A 19,575-nucleotide genomic window follows, 5' to 3' on the forward strand; every position below is an offset into this window, starting at 1 on the left:
TTTAGGTGTACGGTAGGTATACCGGATATCTTGCCCGTTCGTTGCTGATTTAGTGGAAAAGCACAATTCCATTTAATTTCACATAGATTTTAGATAGTACTATTTTTTATCCATTTAATGTTCATGTTAATTGATGGTCATTTGTCGTCAATCATTGGAATTTTTTTTCAAACCAAAAAGAAAAATAATAAATAAAAATCATTAACCCTCACAATGATGATGATGACTTCTTTTATTTTTGGGTATTTAAAACTGGAAAACGACATTGGATGACGAACCAGTTCTTTGGCTTCGAATGACTACTTTTTCTTACCTACCCATCACACACATATACACAGTATTATGATGTGAACAACGATCATTTAATCATTGCACAATAAGCTATGCAACAATCGTTGAATGGACAGAATTGAAAATTTGAATGTTTTTTTTTTGTTAATTATCAACTCAAATGCTGCCATCTATGTAAAGACAAATGGAAAATATTTTAAAACAATTTTTATTCAATCTATATTTTTATCATCAACTTTATTAATTTTTATTTTTATTTAAAAAAAAAAAATTTGATCATAACGTACATCAATTATAATGAAGAAAAATGATTATACTAAACATCATTGACCTCATTCATTGGTTTTCAAATGTATTATTTGTATATTATTACAAAACTGGGCAAGACGTTAATGATACAATGATGGTCATCTCATCTTAATGAATTTGGAAACGATCTAAAAAGGCCAGGATAACTTTCATAGCTATTTCGGTACAGAAGCAGATATGTTTTCATGTTGAGCAAATTGTATCTCCTGGAATCGTTGACTAATACGATTGTTTAATTTGACAAATTTATCAAAACAATTTTCTGCACATTGTTCTTCACGTTTCGATACTTCACGAAATGTAAAATCATGTATACAGTCCATGAAACACATTTCAGCCAATTTGTTATAATTAAGAAAAAAATCTTTGAACGTTTTGATTTCAATATCGGATGAGTTTGTTGCCATTTTTTTCGGGTCTATTTATCTGGAACAAATGATGATGTTTTCAATGCTGAAAAAAGACCATGTGACTGCACGTTGCATAACCAAGTATCGATTGTATCGTTTTCAATTTGAATCCGAATTCATGGAAATCCACAACCCTTGATTTTTTTTTAATGATTAATGATGTCGAAATCCGTGTCAGGATTTAACCTGGTTTTATTTGAAAAATCATGTTGTAAATTAAGCCCATCTATAATGGATCTTGTCATTTGGTTAATTCATCCACTTGAAAAACCTTGATGATGATGAGCATTTGTTTCCGGGATGTCGTATTCATAGATGGACAATTATCATGTTTGCCTTGTTTTCAGAAGATTTGAAACATGCTGTTGTTGGCCCACTATAAATATGGTACAGTAATGAAACGGTGAAATCATATCCCTTTCAAGCTATGATCATTATCCAACAATCTTGTGATCAATCGCAATGAAATTCTTAATCATTTTCCTGTGCTTGGCACTTGGACAATTCATCACTATCAATTGTTCTGGTTTGGAATTGGTTCAGCCAGGACAATCGTCAGTACGATCAGATCCAAGTAAACTTCGTATTTGTAATTCAGATTTTGCTATCGATTTGAAGCGAATTTATGGTGGAGAAGATGCTAAACCAATGGAATTTCCTTATCAGGCATCGTTGCAGGTCCGTTACCTCAATTCACATGTTTGTGGTGCAACGTTGATCACTAATCGATGGATTCTTTGTGCTGCACATTGTTTCAGCCGAAATAGTTATCCATATTCATGGCAAATCAAATTAGGCGAACATGACCTACGTAAAAAAGATTCGACCGAACGTTTGTTAAAAGTCGATAAGGTAAATTATTTTGTGATAGCTTGATCAATTAATGTTTTATTTCACCTCTTTTGAAAAAAAGATTATCATACACAAGAAATATGACCGAAATAATCAGCTATACGATATTGCATTATTGAGACTAGAAAAACCAATCGATTTTAGCCGAGAACGACACTTGAAAACGATCTGTCTTGCCAAAGAGACAGATGTAGCCAAAAATAATTATGAATGCGTTGCAACTGGATGGGGACGCGGTAATAAAGGTAAAAATGTGCACGCTTTTTCCTGGCCATTAATTTTTTCATTTAACTCGATTACAGGTCGTGTCGTTACGGACGTTTTGCAGAAATTACCACAACCAGTTCATAATTCTACTACTTGTCAACAAATATGGAAAGGTGTTGGATGGCCAATCACTCGAAATCATATCTGCATTGGCGATCTAAGAGGTGGTAAAGGGGTTTGTAATGGTGATTCTGGTGGCCCGATTCAATGTAGACTCAAAAATGGTGATTGGGTACAATTTGGCATTGCTTCATGGACGATAAGTGATTGTGTATCCAGAAATTTTGCTGCCGTTTTTACCAGTGTATCCGGTTATCGTAATTGGATCATTGAAACGATCCGTAAAAATTCTTACTAAACAATTTAAACAATAATATATTTAAATTAATATTTTATCACCACAGAAAAAGTTTGAATAAAAAAAAATTGAATTAATTCCAGTGTCCTGATGTCTATGAACGAATTGTTTTTGTTTTTTTTTATTGTTGTTTGTGTCAACTCATCATATGATCATCTTGCTCAGTCAGTCATAATTTTTGTTGTTTAAATATTAAGACGTTGTATTCTTCACTATTATTCTTCTTTCTAATATAGAATAACAAAACACAATGGCTAGTGCCATCGAAAATGTTGAAAAAGAAACTGAAAAAGTTTTACATAAATTCAAAAGTCTTAAAGATCATGGCGATAAAAATTTATCAGAATTGATACAACAGATTGAAAGCTATCAACGAGATTTAAGCATATTGACTTGTAAGTTATTTTAGTACATGTTCGAATAGTCGTCCATTTATGGTTATTCTATTGTTTTACTTTTAGCTCCCGATTGTCCATTGACTGATATTCAATGTCAACTTTTGCTTGATAATGTAATCAAAAAGACTCGCAATACAATAAGTCAATTCTCGACCGAACATCGAGATATACATTCATCCGTATCACGGATTGGCAAAGCAATAGATAAAAATTTCATTTCTGACTATGTTTGCGTTGGCAATGAATCTCTATTTGATCAAGGGAAAAATAATGAAATTCTCAACAAAGTAATTGTCGAACATTTCTTACGGCAAGGCCGTTCGGATATTGCTGAAAAATTGATACAAGAATCAAAGCTTGATATTGATACGAATGATAAGATTCCCTATATTAAAATGAACAAAATACTAGGTTTGTTTTTTTTACATTTCTTAAACTAGACTTTAAATGTTAGAATTCTTGATTCTATTAGATGCATTGAGAAATCGCAATTTGCAACCAGCTTTGGAATGGGCTCAAACGCATCGCGATCAACTTGTGAAAAGTAATAGCGATTTTGAATTCAAACTTCATCGGTTGCAGTTCATTGAATTATTGCGCGGTGGCATCGAAAACCAATGGAAATTGATTACCTATTCACGATCACATTTTACACCGTTCGCTCAAAGATACCAGGCAGAAATTAAAGCGCTGATGGGTTCATTGATGTATCTACGATCGGGTATTGAGAAATCTCCTTATCAATATCTGTTGGACCCAAATAATTGGGTGGAAATATGTCACATGTTCACAAAAGAAGCATGTTCTCTTTTGGAAGTATCGGTCGATTCTCCATTATCGGTTACATTTAATGCTGGCTGTATTGCATTACCCGCATTGATCAATATTAAACAGGCTATTCAACAAAGAAACGTAAATGATGTTTGGAGTTCTCGTGATGAATTACCCATCGAAATCGATGTCACACGGAAATGTCATTATCATTCAATATTTGCCTGCCCAATACTTCGACAACAAAGTTGTGATTCAAATCCCCCGATGCGACTACAATGTGGTCATGTTATATCACGTGATGCATTGAACAAACTATCCAATGGATCTAAACTTAAATGCCCGTATTGTCCAGCCGAACAAAATCCGGCTGATGCCCGTCTCATTTATTTCTAGTTTAATTCATATACACACACTCACACACATAGAAATCGATGTAACTGCTTCATTGTTGTAAATACAAAATTCGAATTCTATTCACTGAAAATGATGACCATTCTTTCATTTGGAAATTTAGTTAGAAATTTTATTAAATTCAATACATTCATCTTGAAATAAATCGCAAATAACTTGCAAGTACAAATTCTATTCTCATTTATTATATTTTAAGTTTGCATTCAATGTCGCATGATGGCGATGTTGCAAATCAAAACAAATTACCGTTATGTAATCCGCTATTAATATAATATTGTATATACAGCAAAAATCTATCTATCTACCCAATATACTATAGAATGCATTAAAATGAAAAGGAAAATTGAATAAAGACTACAATCTAGTCACGAAAGATTTTATTCTCTAATCTTAATATATCGATAAATTATCATCAGTTTATAAATTTGCCAAAAAATTCAAAATCTTTCAAAAGCCGAAAAAAAGGTAATAATGCTACGTCATTCACTTAATTTAGCTCCAAAATTGTTCCATAAACTCGTACGAAATGACATCAAACTTCAAAGGACTGACAATTATATTGCACGGACATCTAGTTGTTTTCATACCACAACCATTAACAATGTATGTGTTGGTCTTTAAGAAATTAATTCATTGTAAATAATTCTCTAATTTAAATCATAGAATGTGACTGATAATCGTCTCCTTTATGATCAGCTTTGTGATATTGTCGGTATGGATAATGTAAGCAAAGCTGAAGCTGTACGGGAACAATATGGACGTGATGAAAGTCATTTCAAGTATGTTTTAAATTTTCTATCAAATGAATTGAATCCTAATCATCAATAATTGAATTTTGTCAAGTCCTGTTCTGGCTGATTTTGTCATTTGGCCATTGAATACCGATCATGTAAGCCGTATATCTCGATTATGTTACGATTCAAATGTGGCAATCACATTGTTTGGAACCGGTACCGGTTTGGAAGGTGGTGTGAACGCTCTAAAAGGAGGTGTTTGTTTGGCAACCAATAAGATGAATCAAATAATCGAAGTGAATGTCGAAGATTTTGATTGTACTGTCGAAGCTGGTGTGACATGGCGAGAATTGAATCAATATCTATCGGATACCGGGCTATTTTTTCCCATAGATCCCGGTGCATCAGCCAGTTTAGGTGGAATGTCAGCCACCAATGCTTCTGGTACGAATGCTGTTCGCTATGGTACGATGAAAGAAAATGTACTCAACATGGAAGTTGTATTGCCTACCGGTGAAGTTATGAAAGCAGCTGGCATCAAAGCTCGAAGTCGCAAATCGGCTGCTGGTTTTAATTTAACCGAATTATTCATCGGCAGTGAAGGCATTCTTGGTACGGTAACTCAATTAACTTTACGTCTATATCCGATTCCAGAAACGGTGAGTTTAAAAATAAAAGAAATATTTATTTTATTGATTGTTTGTATTTTTCTGATTAGACTTATTTATGTGTTTGTCCATTCCAAGACAATGAAGCGGCGATCAACACTGTAGTTTTATTACTGCAGAATGGCATACCCTTATCACGAATAGAATACGTGGATAGTCATTCGATTCGTGCTTCAAATCAATACAGCAAAGGTGATTTATTGGTAAAGCCATCGTTGTATATGGAAATCGCTGGAAATCAAACTATTATTGATTCGATGGTTGAATTGGTCAAAGAAATTGTTTTGGATAATGGTGCTCTTGATTTTCAACATTCAAACATAATGGAAGAGCGATCTCATCTATGGAAAGCACGACATGATCTTTACTATGCATGCCGTAATTTCGATACCAGGCCAAATATCCGAGCATTGATCACAGATGTTTGTGTACCAATATCCAAGTTACCAGAAATTATACTCAAAATGCGTCAATATCTAGATAAATACAAAATTAATGGATCATCATTTGGTCATGTTGGAGATGGTAATTTTCATTCTGTCATTACCTATGATCCAAATGATAGTGTTGAAACTGGCACTGTTTTTATGATCAGCGAAATGATTGCCGAGTAAGTCGAATAAATTTAGATGAAAAAAATGAACGAATTAATTAAACCTTTTTTCTATACAGAGAAGCGATACGTTTGGGGGGTACCTGTACCGGTGAACATGGTATTGGCCGTGGTAAGATTAAATTCCTGCAAAAAGAATACGATACTGTTTCATTGGAAGTGATGAAAAAAATTAAGCAAACTATTGATCCAAAAAACCTATTCAATCCGGGAAAAGTTTTGATCATACCATAGCTTTATATGATATAAACATTAGCAATCATTTTAAAATTTTAATTATTTTATTCTCAAAATTCTCCCAGAATATTCTGTCTTATGTGTGTGTGTGTGTGTGTTTGTTTGTTTTTCATTCATTTGATTTCTTCTTACTGCTATTGTTTTCTGTGTAAATGTTAAATTTTATCTTGTTATATTTTGTGTTGATCCAAGTTTTCCCATCTTTTGGCAATAAACAAAAGATATAGTTTGACTGGGTGTGTTGTGTGTATATGTCTGTTCGGTTATCACAATTGACAACAGGTTACGAAAAATTATCCAGCCAGCCATTGATTCTACGATTAACAAAACGAAACAAAAAAAATGGAGTAGTAGTGTGATAATAGTGAATCCACTTCTCCTCTAAACAAATGAAATAAGATTTTATCAAAAACGAAAGCAAACCTGTGTTTGTGTGTATGTTCAGGTATTTTTTCTGTGACGAGTAAATAATTATCGAAACTATCGATATCGACCCAGATGGAAATTATTTAACAAAAATTGTTATGAACGACGAAAAAGGCACACATTTATAATCGATCTTGATTTCGGGTTTTGGGCGTGTTTGTTATACTGGTTTTTTAAGTAGAAACAAAAATCGTATCTTTGTGTTTGTTTGTTGAATTTTTTTTTAGAATTTCGACCACTTTCGGGACCATGAATGAATTTTGAAAAATACTATGATCTATCAATCAACAAAGGATGATGATGAAATAAAAATAAAAAACTGAGATAAATACCTGAATATAGTAGCAGTAGATTATGGACCTGTGTGCCTATTTAGTATGAATGTGACTAGGGTGTGTGTGTGTGTTGAACAGAAAGAGAGAACGTTAAGGAGAGAAATAAGATGAATTCGGGATAATCATATGAAATGAAACGGGAACAGAACATAATAATAAAATGAAACAACAAAAAGGAGAAAAACGAAACGAAAACTGTAAAGAGGATTTAACAATGACAAATTGTATAATGGTGGTGATCCACGTGGTTGTCATTTCCTGATTGGGCGTGGAATGTTTAAATTCCGATTTAGGGATGAGATCGTCGGTCGTAGTTTTCTCATATACTGGGTCATGATGATGTCTTGTACGGTGATGATGATGATGATGATGATGATGGAGGCGATGTCAAAATGCCACCATTTGAGACACCATTTCCGGGTGCTGCTACTGTTGGTGATGGTTGTGATTGAGCATCTAAAGAGGTTGTATTGGTGTTATTGGCCAATGCATAAATCTGAACACCATTGATCGTTTTCGTAACATAGGCTTGTGGCTGCTGTTGCAACGACGAGGAAGTAGATGATGATGATTGTACCACATGATTTGTTTTTATTGCACTCGACGGATATTGATAATGTCCATTACCCGTTCGATTGTGATTATTGGAAAACATAACTGATGATGGTTTATGGGTGTTTGAGGGTGGATAATGATGACCACCACCACCACTGTATGATGATGATGATTTAGCCATATCTGTCATAGCCATAGTATCATGATAATTATGGCCACGATTATGACCATGACCATTCAATACTTTGTTCGATGGAATTCGTGTATTCGAATTCCATGTATGATGGCCATTATTATGGTACATTTTCTTATGATGATGATGACTAGCATTGCTACTATTGTTGTTGTAAGAACTAGAATGACTGTTATGGTTGTACGAAGAGGATGAATTTGGATTTGAATGGCGATTACTATGAACAGTCATCTTATCTTTGGTTATCATCGATTGATTATAATGAATATTGTTGCTAGTAGCCGGATATGATGAACGATTCGATGAAGATGTCGATTGCGATACAGGTGGTGATGATCGTTTATTTGCATAATGACCATGATATTGTGATCTATGTCCCGTTGTAGACGTTATTAATGGTTGATTTGATTTCTGGCCATTCATAACTGATGTTGTTGTTTGCGGTTGAACAACGGCAAAATTTCCTGCTACTGGTAGTTTCTGTGGAGGAGGTTGACCATTAGGCACATTAGTAGTACTATTCTGGTGATGGCCAAGAGATGAAGTGGTGGGCGTTGTTGCCGAAGATGACCACATGTGATGTAGTTCAATACCGCCGATACTTGCCATATGCATGTAATGAGCCCCTGGTTGTGGTGGTGGTTGCTGCGATTGCATGTAATGATGAGCATTCGGCATATGGCTGGCATAATGAGAGCCCATTGGATGAGGAACCAAAGTGGAATTCGTCGTATCCATCGAGGGCGATACCAATGTCATATCAACTAATCCATCCATTTTCAATGAAGATGGATTGGTCGATGATGGATATGTTGTGTATGATGGCTGATGATGCGATGGATGGCCGCCACCGGCCATAATCACCATACCAGTATTATTATTCGGAGAGTTCGAATTGGCCACCATTGAATCGGGTATAGAATTTGAATATGCCAAGTATTGCTGTTGCTGTGATTGATTACTGCCCACGTTCATCTGTAGTTAGAATATATAATGCATGATGAATATTAAAAAAACAAACTTTATCATACACTGAAAGAGACCTGAGATGATGATGACGATATTGGTGCTGAATTACCAGCTGGATGTCCACTAGTGGAAGTAATGCCATTTAATTGCTGATAACCTGATAGACCATTATTTCCAACATTGGGTGTAGTACTATTTGTGGCAGTGACATTAGATGGATATGGTGTTGTCTGCGATGGAAGCGGTGGAAAGACAGGAGATACGTTCATAGCAGCATTCGATCCAGTTCCTGCTGCCGTCAACACATGTGTTGATTGCTGTGATCCACCATATCCTGCAATCGCAATGGACGATGAATTGGCCGATGGATTGGCTGAATAAATGTAATGTGTGGCCGCAGATGGACCCGTTGATGGATATGGATTGACTGGAGAATAGGCTTGAGTTGAAGCTGTCGGTGGCGGTTGTTGAGCTGCAATGTATTGGGAAGCCGCAGCAGATACTGGCGATGTCAAGAGAGGAGCACAGGCATTTCCGGCTGGAGGTAATCCAGGAATAAAATGTCCATTCATCGTGGCCAGTGGCATGGCAAAGGGTAATCCTTCAATCAATGGATAGGGGTAATTTTCACTATAATATTGATGATGATGATTGTAGCCTGATGCGGCTGAAGCCGTAACAGGATTGGCAAAAGTAGAAATCTGTGGATAGAACAACATTCCAGTAGTCGGCATCATTCTTGGTTCTTTTTACAAAGAAAAATAGAAAATAAAAATCTGTTATGACAAATCATCATCATATATTAGTAATTTGTTACATACCGAATGGAAAATCTTGCCTCTTCATCACAGCTGTCGAAACGTTTAGCTTACGATTTTTGATGATCAAATTTTCGGCTTCTTTGATCACTTTCTGTGCATCTTCTGCACGTTCGAATGTAACGAAACCATAACTGTTCATAAATGCAGATGTGTGTGAACAAAACAAACGATGAGATGTCATCATCATTTGGTTATTATAAAATATGTCACATACCCTTTGGAGATGCCAGCACGATCGGTGATTATTTTTACCAATTTAATATTACCATATTGAGCAAACAACTGCCGTACATCATTGTCAGTAGCCTTTTTTATTCAGAAGAGAATAGAATTATAGCCAAAAATAATCGGATATACAATACTTACATCATCAGGTATACCACCGACGAAAACGCGATTAGGAACCGGTGTGCCAAACTTGGGCACATTATTTGTATTGTTATGGTGATGATTGTTTTGGTTAGCCGTTACATTACTTGTTGTATTTGAGCTTGTTTGAGCTGATGATGATGACGATGACAATGTCGAAGATTGTGATTCGTTTTTGATCGTAGTAATTTCATCATTGGGACATTGTGATGATGATATAGTCGAATCGCTTATATGATCATTTAGATTCAATTTACTATCAATATTTGTTGCCAATGATTCAATGGTCATTTTAGTTTTTGATTGTTCATTTAAAACAGTAGTTTCAGATACTACTTCACATCCACCATCACCATCAATAGTGGATGCCATTTTAAATACGATTTTTTTCTTTGTATGCTAAATGGAGAGCGAAATTTCAAATGCAATTATGGAAACAAAATTCTTCACTTTTGACTATCAAATATTCTCGGCTACAGTGCTGCAATTTTTGACCAAGCGGATAATGCTACAGCCATTATTTTGGTTGAAAGAATGGATTGGACAAAAACAAAAGTTGAAAAATCTAATTTGAAAAACAAAAAATAGAGAAAAAAGACATGAATCGATGACAAAAATTAAAAGAATTTTTTATTCAACAACTTATAAAGAAAATTCTAATATCTACATAGACATAGAATGAGTAAGGCGACAATGATCAGACGACTTTGGGTATAGGAATTTCACTGTTTTTCATATATTTGTTGGCTATGGCTTTCCGGTGAACCCATGCTATCATGTATAACCGCGATATGAGTATCTATGTATACCAGAATCTTGAAGATTAAGTTTATATATTTCAATATATCTCACTGTATGTGTTTGTGCATGTATGTGAACTACAATCGAAGCAAGAGAGAATCACAATCATCATCATTTTATAGAGTTCGCTAGCTATATATATATACAACCATGAGCTTTAGCCAAGATTTCGCTCGCGACGACTACGACGACGTCTCAAATGAAAACAGGATTGACATAACAACAAGATGATGATAAAAAAAAATTTACTTGAAAATATAACGGGTCTAGGTCGTCGTTGAAAAAAAACAACAACAACAAATGATAATATAATTCAGAGATCAAAGATGTCAATGAAAAAAAAATTGACACCAAACTCTTTCACAGACACTTTCACAAGATTGGATAGCAAATGACTTACCAGCGATGGAATAAAAAAAAATGAATCAAAAATCCGAAATTCAGGAAAAAGATGCCAACTATCAATAATAATGAATATATGTGAGGAAAAGAAAATTTTGATTTTGTTCAAATAAATATAATTTTTAAAAATTTGTAAACTTAAGTAAATACAAAATAAAAATAAATAGAAAAACAGATACATACAAATGGCAGCTTAGATTCTTTTACGTATCAAAAACAAACGAATGGACGGACAGAATCGAATTCGTGAACAATTATTTGTAACAAATGAATGGATGGATGTAAAAAATGCTATAAATCTATATCTTCTATATCATTATGTTGCTTGTTTGATTTAAATTTCTAAATGATTATTAATTGTATGATGGACAAATAAATCGATGAATGATTCGAACTTCGATCCATGCATCGAACACACACACACACATACACACAAAAAAAAAGACACGCACAGAAACAAACACACGACTCAATATACAAAACAAAACAAAAAAAAATGAGAAAAACAGGGTAGCTGGACGAACGAATTGGTTGGACAGACAGACAGACAGACAGGCTAAATGATAAATGATAATGTGAGAAAGAATGTATATGTGTGTGCATATATACAGGGTCGTCGCTGATACAATGAGTCCAGGTTAGGCCATTGGTTGTGATAATTGTATTGTATTTGAAATATATAGGGGGTGGTATTTTGTATCTCTTCATTCACGCGCGTATTCTGGGCGCGTGCTGCTTCTTCTAATCATCATCATCATCATTCATTTATTATTTGAGCATATATTTACATCTTAACAATTCTAGATCTAGATTCTGGTCGATAGATGGCTCTCGTTTAATTATTATGAGAATTTTTTAAAATTCGATTCCAATTACTGTTGTTTCATGTACAGAAAACGATTCATGTTTTTTTTCTCGTTATTTAAATGATCTGGTTTTCGATTTGATTGTTGAATGCTGGATTAGTAATATAAATGATTCTATTTATTTGTTTCCAGCAAATGATTAAGATTCTTTCGTTTATAATTCGTTTTCAATAATCAAATTACAGATTTCAGAAAAAAAACCTTGATTTAATAAACGATTTATCGATTTCATATTCGAATGAATGCATTGTCAGAGAATTGTTAGAATAACTTTGACAATAATCTATGACGAAGGATAGATTAACATTCAAAAAAAAAACAAATTCTTCAGATATTATTTTTCTTATAACCACAGCTTACTTTAAGTGATTTTCCAGCTAGTCTCTCAGTCCATACACACGTGTGTGTGTGTGTGTGTTTATGTTTATGTATCACCATGGATAACCGGACAAAGATTAAAGCGGAAATTCTTATATTCTTTTCAATAAAATGAGTTGATATCCCTGTTTTCAATCGATTCGATAAATTTAATAATAAGCACACTTGACATGAGCATGTGCGTAGGCGGCAAGGCGTCGTGTATTGTAAAATTAAATGTCAGAATCATAATCAATAGCAGAGAAAAAAAAGCTGGCAGTATGTACACATGAAGAATCTTGTGAATACTTAAAATACCACAAGAGGAATCCCCCCTCCTACATGTGCCATGGCAATAAAGGACAATCATTTTGACATGAACACCCGGTGGCGTTGTAATCGTCAAAATACAGTGTTACTTTGATTAACGATGGTCAGCCTAGATTCTAGCCCACAGAAGGCCATAAGTGATGTTTGGCCATAAATCATTCAGATTGAATGTGTGAGGTTTAGCCATAAATTAGCCATCAAGATTGTATGAGATTACGAAAAAAAAAATTTACATTATCATCGTTAATTGAAATGACACTGTATCAATCATCATCATTGTATTTATGTCTGTTCAAACGGCAGCAGCAGTGGCGCTCAAGTTGTTGTTGTTGTTGTTTTTTTTATTGTTGGTGAGTGTGTGTTTGTCGATCGTTAAATGTCAACTGCCATAAACACACACAGAATTTCGGCATTGACGCATACACACACAAAGTGATCCATAATTTTGGACCGAATGTTATTCCTATATTGGATGATTTAAACTTTTTTTGTAAATAGGTGACGAATTAATATAAATTACCAAACCCAACGAGTGAACAAAATATTTTGTTTTGAACGAACAATAAGCCATATCGACAAATCTAGCGAAAAAATATTTTTCCGGCAATTTCCGGTATGTCTTTGATTTTCAATAGAATTTCATTTCAATTTTGGTTTTTGTAATTTTAAATTGTTGATGTTAGTTCAAAGTTTCATCTGAATGATGATGAACAACAATTCCAATGTCAATTCGAAATCATCGCCCCCTCCTCCCTCGCTTCAATCATTAATTGAAACGCATTCGAATTCGATGAAATTATGGGACCACCAAACACCACCAACATCCATGCGAAAACTAACACGTACTGATTCAACATATGAAGATGATTCATTTGATGAATCGACAACATCAATGAGGGATACTATGCCTTCTTACCATAATCATCTTCATCATCATCTTGGTCACCTAAATCATCGTCATCATGTATTACGACAACAATGGTTTAGTCGAAAAAATAATAACAATAACAGTAGTCTTGTCAATCGATTACGACGTACAGCATCGAATTCTTCGTCGTCATCATCTTTATCGTCATCGACGTCAACATCATCGGGCATATCTTCGGCCAATATTTATTCATCGTCATCATCATCATCAAACAATGTCAATTCGACATCGTTTGCATCATCATTTTCGTCATCGTTTTCGGCTACATTATCTTCATTATCCGAATCATGTGATCAACAATCATTATCATCATGTGATTCGCCCATACCAGCAACATCAACGACGATCGATACCAACAATAGCAGCATTTGTGATTATCCAAAAATTCTTCGAAAATCTTCATTCAAGAATAAATTTATTCATTGTTATAAGCCATATAATTATGGTAAACCAACAACAGCTTTAACGACAAACGCTGTACGTCGATATTCATTGCAGCTGCATTTGAAGAATAATAACAATAACAATGATATAGAATCGCTGCTGTCATCATCATTGATGATGATTTCGCCAACACCTCCTTCTAGACCTAATTCTCGATCGTCGATGAAAAATTCTTCGTCTTGCCATCAAATAGCTGGCCATTATAATTGTCATCATAGAGATCGACGATGTATATGGGCGACTATGGCAGCCATGGCAGCTGCCGCATCGACTTCCGTTTCGAAACCAACGCCAGTGATTAAATCAAATCCATCATCACCAAGTAAAAATAGCCGCTATTTAGATTCGAATTTTTCTGATTCAATGAATGAAGAAGAAGAAGAGGAAGTAGGAGCTTCAATTCTAATCGATACCGATTCATCGTCTCCTCAGCAGCCACAACAACAGCCAATCGGGGGTGATGTTACCGTTACGCCACAATTGGTTCGATCCAAATCGTTGGATGATCTTCAAACATTATTCTGTTGTCCGAATCTATGTACAGCAACATCAGCTGGTACTGCTCAGCCAGTTGCGCCAGCTGTTCCCATTAGCGGTTTAAACATGGAAAATGTCATGTTATCATCATTGATGACATCTATCCATCAGCCGACAACAATGGCTAACAGTCATAGCGGTATGATCCATTATTCATCTTTTAATCCGATACCTTGTGATCCATCATCGAACACTACTACCACCGAAACTCAACCAAAGACATACGATATATTAGCATGTCCATTTTTCTCTCAACAACAACAACCACAACAATTAAATCCGGATCATCCCTACCAATCGCTCAATCCATTGATGATGAAAATGACAAGTATATCATCAAATCAGATCAATATAATCGGTGGCGATGAACGATTATCATCATCCACGACTATTGTTACAAATGAAGCTCATCCTACCGATACTACCAATAATCATAGCAACAATAATAACGATAGTAATAATTGTGATATCGATCATGTAATGAGAAAAATTAGCTCATTACATGTTTGAAATGTTTCGATTTTTGATTGTAGCATCGCCATCAAAATCGTGATTACGTTATATATTTCTTATCATTATTAATTCCGTTTCTTTATTTCTCACTTTTTTTTTGTTTGTTGATCTCGCTTATTTCTACTTTTGACCAAACATTGATCTAATATTCTCTTTTTTATTTTTTTTTTCAATTTTTATTTTGTTTATTTTTGATCGATTCTCTTTTTTTGAACTTTGGTTCTTTCTTTTCCTCTTCTGGTTGCTGATTATGATTTTAATTTTTGCATGTTCTCCTCAATGATCTACTTAAAATGTTTTTTTTTTCTTAATAACCACAATACCGAAGATAAAATTAATTTTTACCGAAAAAAAAATCTTTTCAATTACAACCATCTCAAGTTTCTCATTTTTCATTCATAAACACATAACAACATCTTCAGCTCAGATCAGTCTTTTACAATTACCAATTTTGTTTATAAATAGCTCGCCTATTACTTAAAATATCATAAATCACACAATACCATCTGATTCTATTTCCGGAAAATGATATTAAAATATGCAGGTGCGTGTGTGTTATACACAATATACGATGATTGTTTTTGTGATTGGCATAAAATATCTATCATCTCTATAATTGTTTGCACATCATACACATGTGTGGGTAATCAACTACTACCTGTCATGGATGTGACAAAATTCTATTTTTTTATTTTTTTCTCAAATACAAAAAAAAATGTATACAAACACACAACAATTTTTATGTCACACAACTGTCAATCAATACCGGAAATATAATGAAACATTGAACTAAAAGTAAAAAATTTTTATTCCAAAATTTATAGGCGAATAAATGAATGAGAAAAGAAATGATAACCTAGAAAATTGGTTATTTTTGTTTTAGAAAGAAAGAAAAATAAAGATATAATATTCGTTTCTGTTCTGTTGTGCTTTTAAATCAATATTAATATTTCAGCAAAAAAAAATAAAAGAGTTTCCACATTTCACAATTAAGTATCCGAATATTGGTTCCAATTTGTTTTATCCATTTTTTTTTTTTGCCATGAATGACACAATGTTCAAGGCGTACAACGTGAAATATATCGTGGATAAAGTGTAGCATCACGAATATGGTAACGATTCAAAAGATAAGTTATGAAACGTTCAAGACCAAGACCATAACCACCGTGTGGTGCTGTACCAAACAAACGTTGATCAGTGTACCAATAATATTTTTCAGGATTAATCTGTTCCCGTTTAAATCCCTGGATCAATTCATCATAGTTCCAGATCCTCATAGATCCACCAACAATTTCACCGACACCGGGTAATAAAACATCAACCTGTGTGTGAGAGAAGTAAAAAAAAAGAATTTAAATAAATTTTTCATCTGTCAGAATAGTTTACTTACAGATTCTGTAAGACGATTATCCTCCTTACAACGTGGCATATAGAATGATTTAATTTGTGCCGGAAATCGACACAACATTATTGGTTCATTAATTTTATCGGTCATACGACGTTCAGGCATTTCGGGTATATCTTCACCAAATTCATAGAATGTACCATCATCTTTACGTATATCGTTAGCTTTTAGATATTCGATTGCATCGGAATAATTCATTCGTTTGAATGGTTTTTTCGGCGGTTTAAAATCAGGATTGAAAAATAGAAGCAACTCTTTACCAGTTGGATTGGCCATAACACGTTCGATAACGTCGACAATCAAATCTTCTATCGAATTGAGTAGATCATCGAACGTGATAAATACACGTTCGGCTTCGACATGAGTGTATTCGGAAAGATGACGTCGTGTACGTGAAGCTTCGGCTCGATATGATTGAGCAATACAATATGCATCACCTAACGATGATAGTACGGTTTCCAAATACAGTTGTGATGACTGTGTTAGAAAAGCTTCTTCACCGAAATAATCAAATTTGAACAAAGTGGAACCACCTTCTACTTGTGATTGAACCATAGTGGGAGGTGTGATTTCAGCATGATCACGTGATTCATAATGATCACGGAATGCACGTAACAGTATAGCCCGAAAAGCCATTATTTTGGAAAGATTTTCACCTCGAAGCATCAAATGCCGTTGATCAAGTTGAACATCTACCTGAGATTCTTCATTCAAAACATGATCGATACCACCCGGTGGTGCGTTACCAATCAATTCCCAATAATCGCATTTTAATTCAATACCACCGATAGCTTTATCGCATGCAAGTAGAGTTCCATAAACAGCAACAGATGATTCGGTTTGCAATACGAGTGCATCATATGTTTGACAAAGCAGATCGGAAAGGACACATTGGAGAAATCCAGATCCATCACGAAGAATGATGAACATTAATGATTTACCTTGTCGACGAAGTCGATGTACCCAACCGTATATCTGTACCCGTTTATCTTGCATCGATTTAACCGCTTTAATTTTGATACGTTCAGCAACCGGCAATGACGTGTCCTGTTCGATATGTATGCCTTTCGATTCTTCCAGTCTTTTTTGTCGTTCCTGATCATCACATTCTTTTTTCTCGTTTTTATCTTTATTTTTGTACTGATCTCTTATCCAGATTTTTTTGATTTTTTTAATCTGTGATTGACTGACCAATGTCCATTTCTCTTTTTGTTCTGTTTTTTCATTATCATCAGGAACAGAATCAGCATAGAATGGTGGAAATGGTTCGGTTTTTGCTCGACGCATAGCTTCAAGCAATGTTTTTAATGGTTTTGTTTGTGATCCATCACCGACAGTATCATCACCGGATTCACTAATATAAATAGCAGCTAAAATTTTTCATTAAAATTTTATTCAATTATCTTATAAAAAAAATACTAACCCATTTGAGTGTGTATTTCTTCGTTGGCCATTTTGTCGATTCTTTTTCACTTTTAGCAATGGACTTAAATGAACTGTTGCTGTTAACTTTTAAGGGAAAATAAACAATTTTTTATAGATAAAATGCTGATGTAATATATTGCAATATTTGGTCTGGTTGCGGTGTGTCACACGCTCGGAATGTTATACTGAATGTGCACAATTATTGTAGTTTTGCTTGCTTTTAGTGCAGCTCTTAATATTGAAAAAACTCGTGATGTCATCTGTGGACAAAAATAAAGCACTCATGCTTTTTTTAATAAAAATTTCATTTCATTTTGAGAAATTGCATTTTTTTTTTTAGTTATCAATCTATTTAAACAAAAATGGAAGTTGATAATAATAAATATATCGATCATCTTCGTTCATATTACACAACCGTTTTATCGCAGATAATCACTAATGATGGTCGTTTTTTGCTGGCTGCTATTAAAAATCGACAATTAGCCGTTTTTTCAGTAGAAAAATGTCTAAAAGAATTTCATCGCGATGTTGTTGAATTAATACCAAATAATAATGGTGATGATTTAGTTTCGAATTTTTTGTCGCATCAAAATCGACGACGACCGATTAATGTGTTTCCTATGGAACGTATAACATGTCTACATTCGATGCAAACAGCAAATAAAATGAAAACATTCCATTCAGATTCACAGTATAGATTTATTGTTGGTGGTGTTGGGCGGCTGAAAACGTATCGTTTGTCGATGCAGAATCTTGATGAATGTGAGCAAGAATGGATGATAAAGCTACCAAGCGATTCAACCATGATTAATGCGATAACTATGGCTGGTGAAAATAGAATTGTGGCTGGCTGTGAAGATGCAAATATCTATACGTTCGATTGTGAAACACAACAACAAACGGCTAAATTTTCAGAGCATAATGATTACATTCATAGTTTAAAATGTTCAAACCATGATTCCGCTAGTCCACTGCTGTATTCATGTGGCGAAGATGGCCGAATTTTAGGCTGGGATTATCGATCATCTAATAAACCGATTATATCGCTAGAACCATTTCGGAATCCAGAATTACGACGCACCCAATATGGCAAATGGATCGGTTCTATTGATGTTACCGATAATAACGAATGGATTGTATGTGGCGGTGGTCCGAAACTTTCATTATGGCATCTACGTTCTGCCAAATGTGCTCATATTATCGACACACCAGGCGTAGTTTATTCTACTCGATTTATTGCCGATAATTCTAAAGTAATGGCTGCAGGAACGGCCAATCAAGTTATTATTTGGCAGTTGAATGATCCTATGAATCCTCAACACATTGATTCATCGATCAATACCATCTATTCTATCGGCTATCATCATTATGATAAATTTGATTATGATCTCTATTCATTTTCTGGTGATAGCTATCAGATTGAAGTCTGTAAAAATGCCAAATTTATTGATTGGAAACTTTATGTCTCTTAACATGTATTTTTTGTCCATTTTATATTCATTTAATTTAATTTATTTTAATTCTTTTTTAAAATTATTTTTTCAATAAACTCAAGTATTATTTTAAAAAATTTCCGT

General features: G+C 34.2%; 8 protein-coding genes across 12 annotated transcripts; 5 read left to right on the forward strand and 3 right to left on the reverse strand.

The window, feature by feature from the left end:
• Positions 1–513: 513 nt before the first annotated feature.
• On the reverse strand, positions 514–1,159 carry LOC124494986 (mitochondrial import inner membrane translocase subunit Tim9). The gene has a single exon (XM_047058289.2). The coding sequence runs from the start codon at positions 1,005–1,007 to the stop codon at positions 756–758; it is 252 nt and encodes an 83-aa protein (XP_046914245.1). The 5' UTR covers positions 1,008–1,159; the 3' UTR covers positions 514–755.
• Positions 1,160–1,373: 214 nt separating this feature from the next.
• Positions 1,374–2,564, forward strand: LOC124494985 (trypsin-3). Its single transcript, XM_075729109.1, has 3 exons — positions 1,374–1,862; positions 1,924–2,107; positions 2,165–2,564. The coding sequence occupies exons 1-3, from the start codon at positions 1,473–1,475 to the stop codon at positions 2,485–2,487; spliced, it is 897 nt and encodes a 298-aa protein (XP_075585224.1). The 5' UTR covers positions 1,374–1,472; the 3' UTR covers positions 2,488–2,564.
• A 51-nt stretch (positions 2,565–2,615) lies between these two features.
• On the forward strand, positions 2,616–4,228 carry Sou (required for meiotic nuclear division 5 protein souji). The gene is made up of 3 exons (XM_047058287.2): positions 2,616–2,882; positions 2,949–3,296; positions 3,358–4,228. The coding sequence occupies exons 1-3, from the start codon at positions 2,738–2,740 to the stop codon at positions 4,050–4,052; spliced, it is 1,188 nt and encodes a 395-aa protein (XP_046914243.1). The 5' UTR covers positions 2,616–2,737; the 3' UTR covers positions 4,053–4,228.
• A 104-nt stretch (positions 4,229–4,332) lies between these two features.
• On the forward strand, positions 4,333–6,554 carry LOC124494983 (putative D-lactate dehydrogenase, mitochondrial). Its single transcript, XM_047058286.2, has 5 exons — positions 4,333–4,673; positions 4,734–4,849; positions 4,914–5,463; positions 5,523–6,082; positions 6,145–6,554. The coding sequence occupies exons 1-5, from the start codon at positions 4,542–4,544 to the stop codon at positions 6,317–6,319; spliced, it is 1,533 nt and encodes a 510-aa protein (XP_046914242.1). The 5' UTR covers positions 4,333–4,541; the 3' UTR covers positions 6,320–6,554.
• On the reverse strand, positions 6,348–11,958 carry LOC124494982 (uncharacterized). 5 transcript variants are annotated; one of them, XR_012832101.1, is made up of 9 exons: positions 11,377–11,958; positions 11,192–11,249; positions 9,988–10,555; positions 9,836–9,927; positions 9,622–9,752; positions 8,875–9,545; positions 7,081–8,806; positions 6,746–7,025; positions 6,348–6,636 (listed from the first exon to the last, which is right to left on the reverse strand). XR_012832101.1 is itself a non-coding variant. In XM_075729108.1 (7 exons), the coding sequence occupies exons 3-7, from the start codon at positions 10,360–10,362 to the stop codon at positions 7,415–7,417; spliced, it is 2,661 nt and encodes an 886-aa protein (XP_075585223.1). In that variant the 5' UTR covers positions 10,363–10,555; positions 11,192–11,249; positions 11,377–11,958; the 3' UTR covers positions 6,348–7,414. The 5 variants fall into 5 exon arrangements, 1 of the variants encoding a protein (XP_075585223.1); XR_012832102.1 differs by lacking the exon at positions 11,192–11,249 and having other exon boundaries at positions 11,377–11,670; XR_012832104.1 differs by lacking the exons at positions 11,192–11,249; positions 11,377–11,958 and adding an exon at positions 10,658–10,986.
• A 985-nt stretch (positions 11,959–12,943) lies between these two features.
• On the forward strand, positions 12,944–16,088 carry LOC124494929 (uncharacterized). The gene is made up of 2 exons (XM_075729110.1): positions 12,944–13,359; positions 13,430–16,088. Exon 2 carries the CDS (start codon positions 13,447–13,449, stop codon positions 15,163–15,165), a length of 1,719 nt encoding a protein of 572 aa, XP_075585225.1. The 5' UTR covers positions 12,944–13,359; positions 13,430–13,446; the 3' UTR covers positions 15,166–16,088.
• AsnRS (asparagine--tRNA ligase) lies at positions 15,959–18,191 on the reverse strand. Its single transcript, XM_047058217.2, has 3 exons — positions 17,997–18,191; positions 16,559–17,943; positions 15,959–16,490 (listed from the first exon to the last, which is right to left on the reverse strand). The coding sequence occupies exons 1-3, from the start codon at positions 18,025–18,027 to the stop codon at positions 16,227–16,229; spliced, it is 1,680 nt and encodes a 559-aa protein (XP_046914173.2). The 5' UTR covers positions 18,028–18,191; the 3' UTR covers positions 15,959–16,226.
• Positions 18,192–18,340: 149 nt separating this feature from the next.
• thoc6 (THO complex subunit 6) lies at positions 18,341–19,568 on the forward strand. The gene has a single exon (XM_047058221.2). The coding sequence runs from the start codon at positions 18,361–18,363 to the stop codon at positions 19,468–19,470; it is 1,110 nt and encodes a 369-aa protein (XP_046914177.1). The 5' UTR covers positions 18,341–18,360; the 3' UTR covers positions 19,471–19,568.
• The last annotated feature ends 7 nt before the right edge of the window (positions 19,569–19,575 follow it).

This window comes from Dermatophagoides farinae, chromosome 3 (genome assembly GCF_024713945.1).
Source record: "Dermatophagoides farinae isolate YC_2012a chromosome 3, ASM2471394v1, whole genome shotgun sequence".
Classification (NCBI taxonomy): domain Eukaryota; kingdom Metazoa; phylum Arthropoda; class Arachnida; order Sarcoptiformes; family Pyroglyphidae; genus Dermatophagoides; species Dermatophagoides farinae.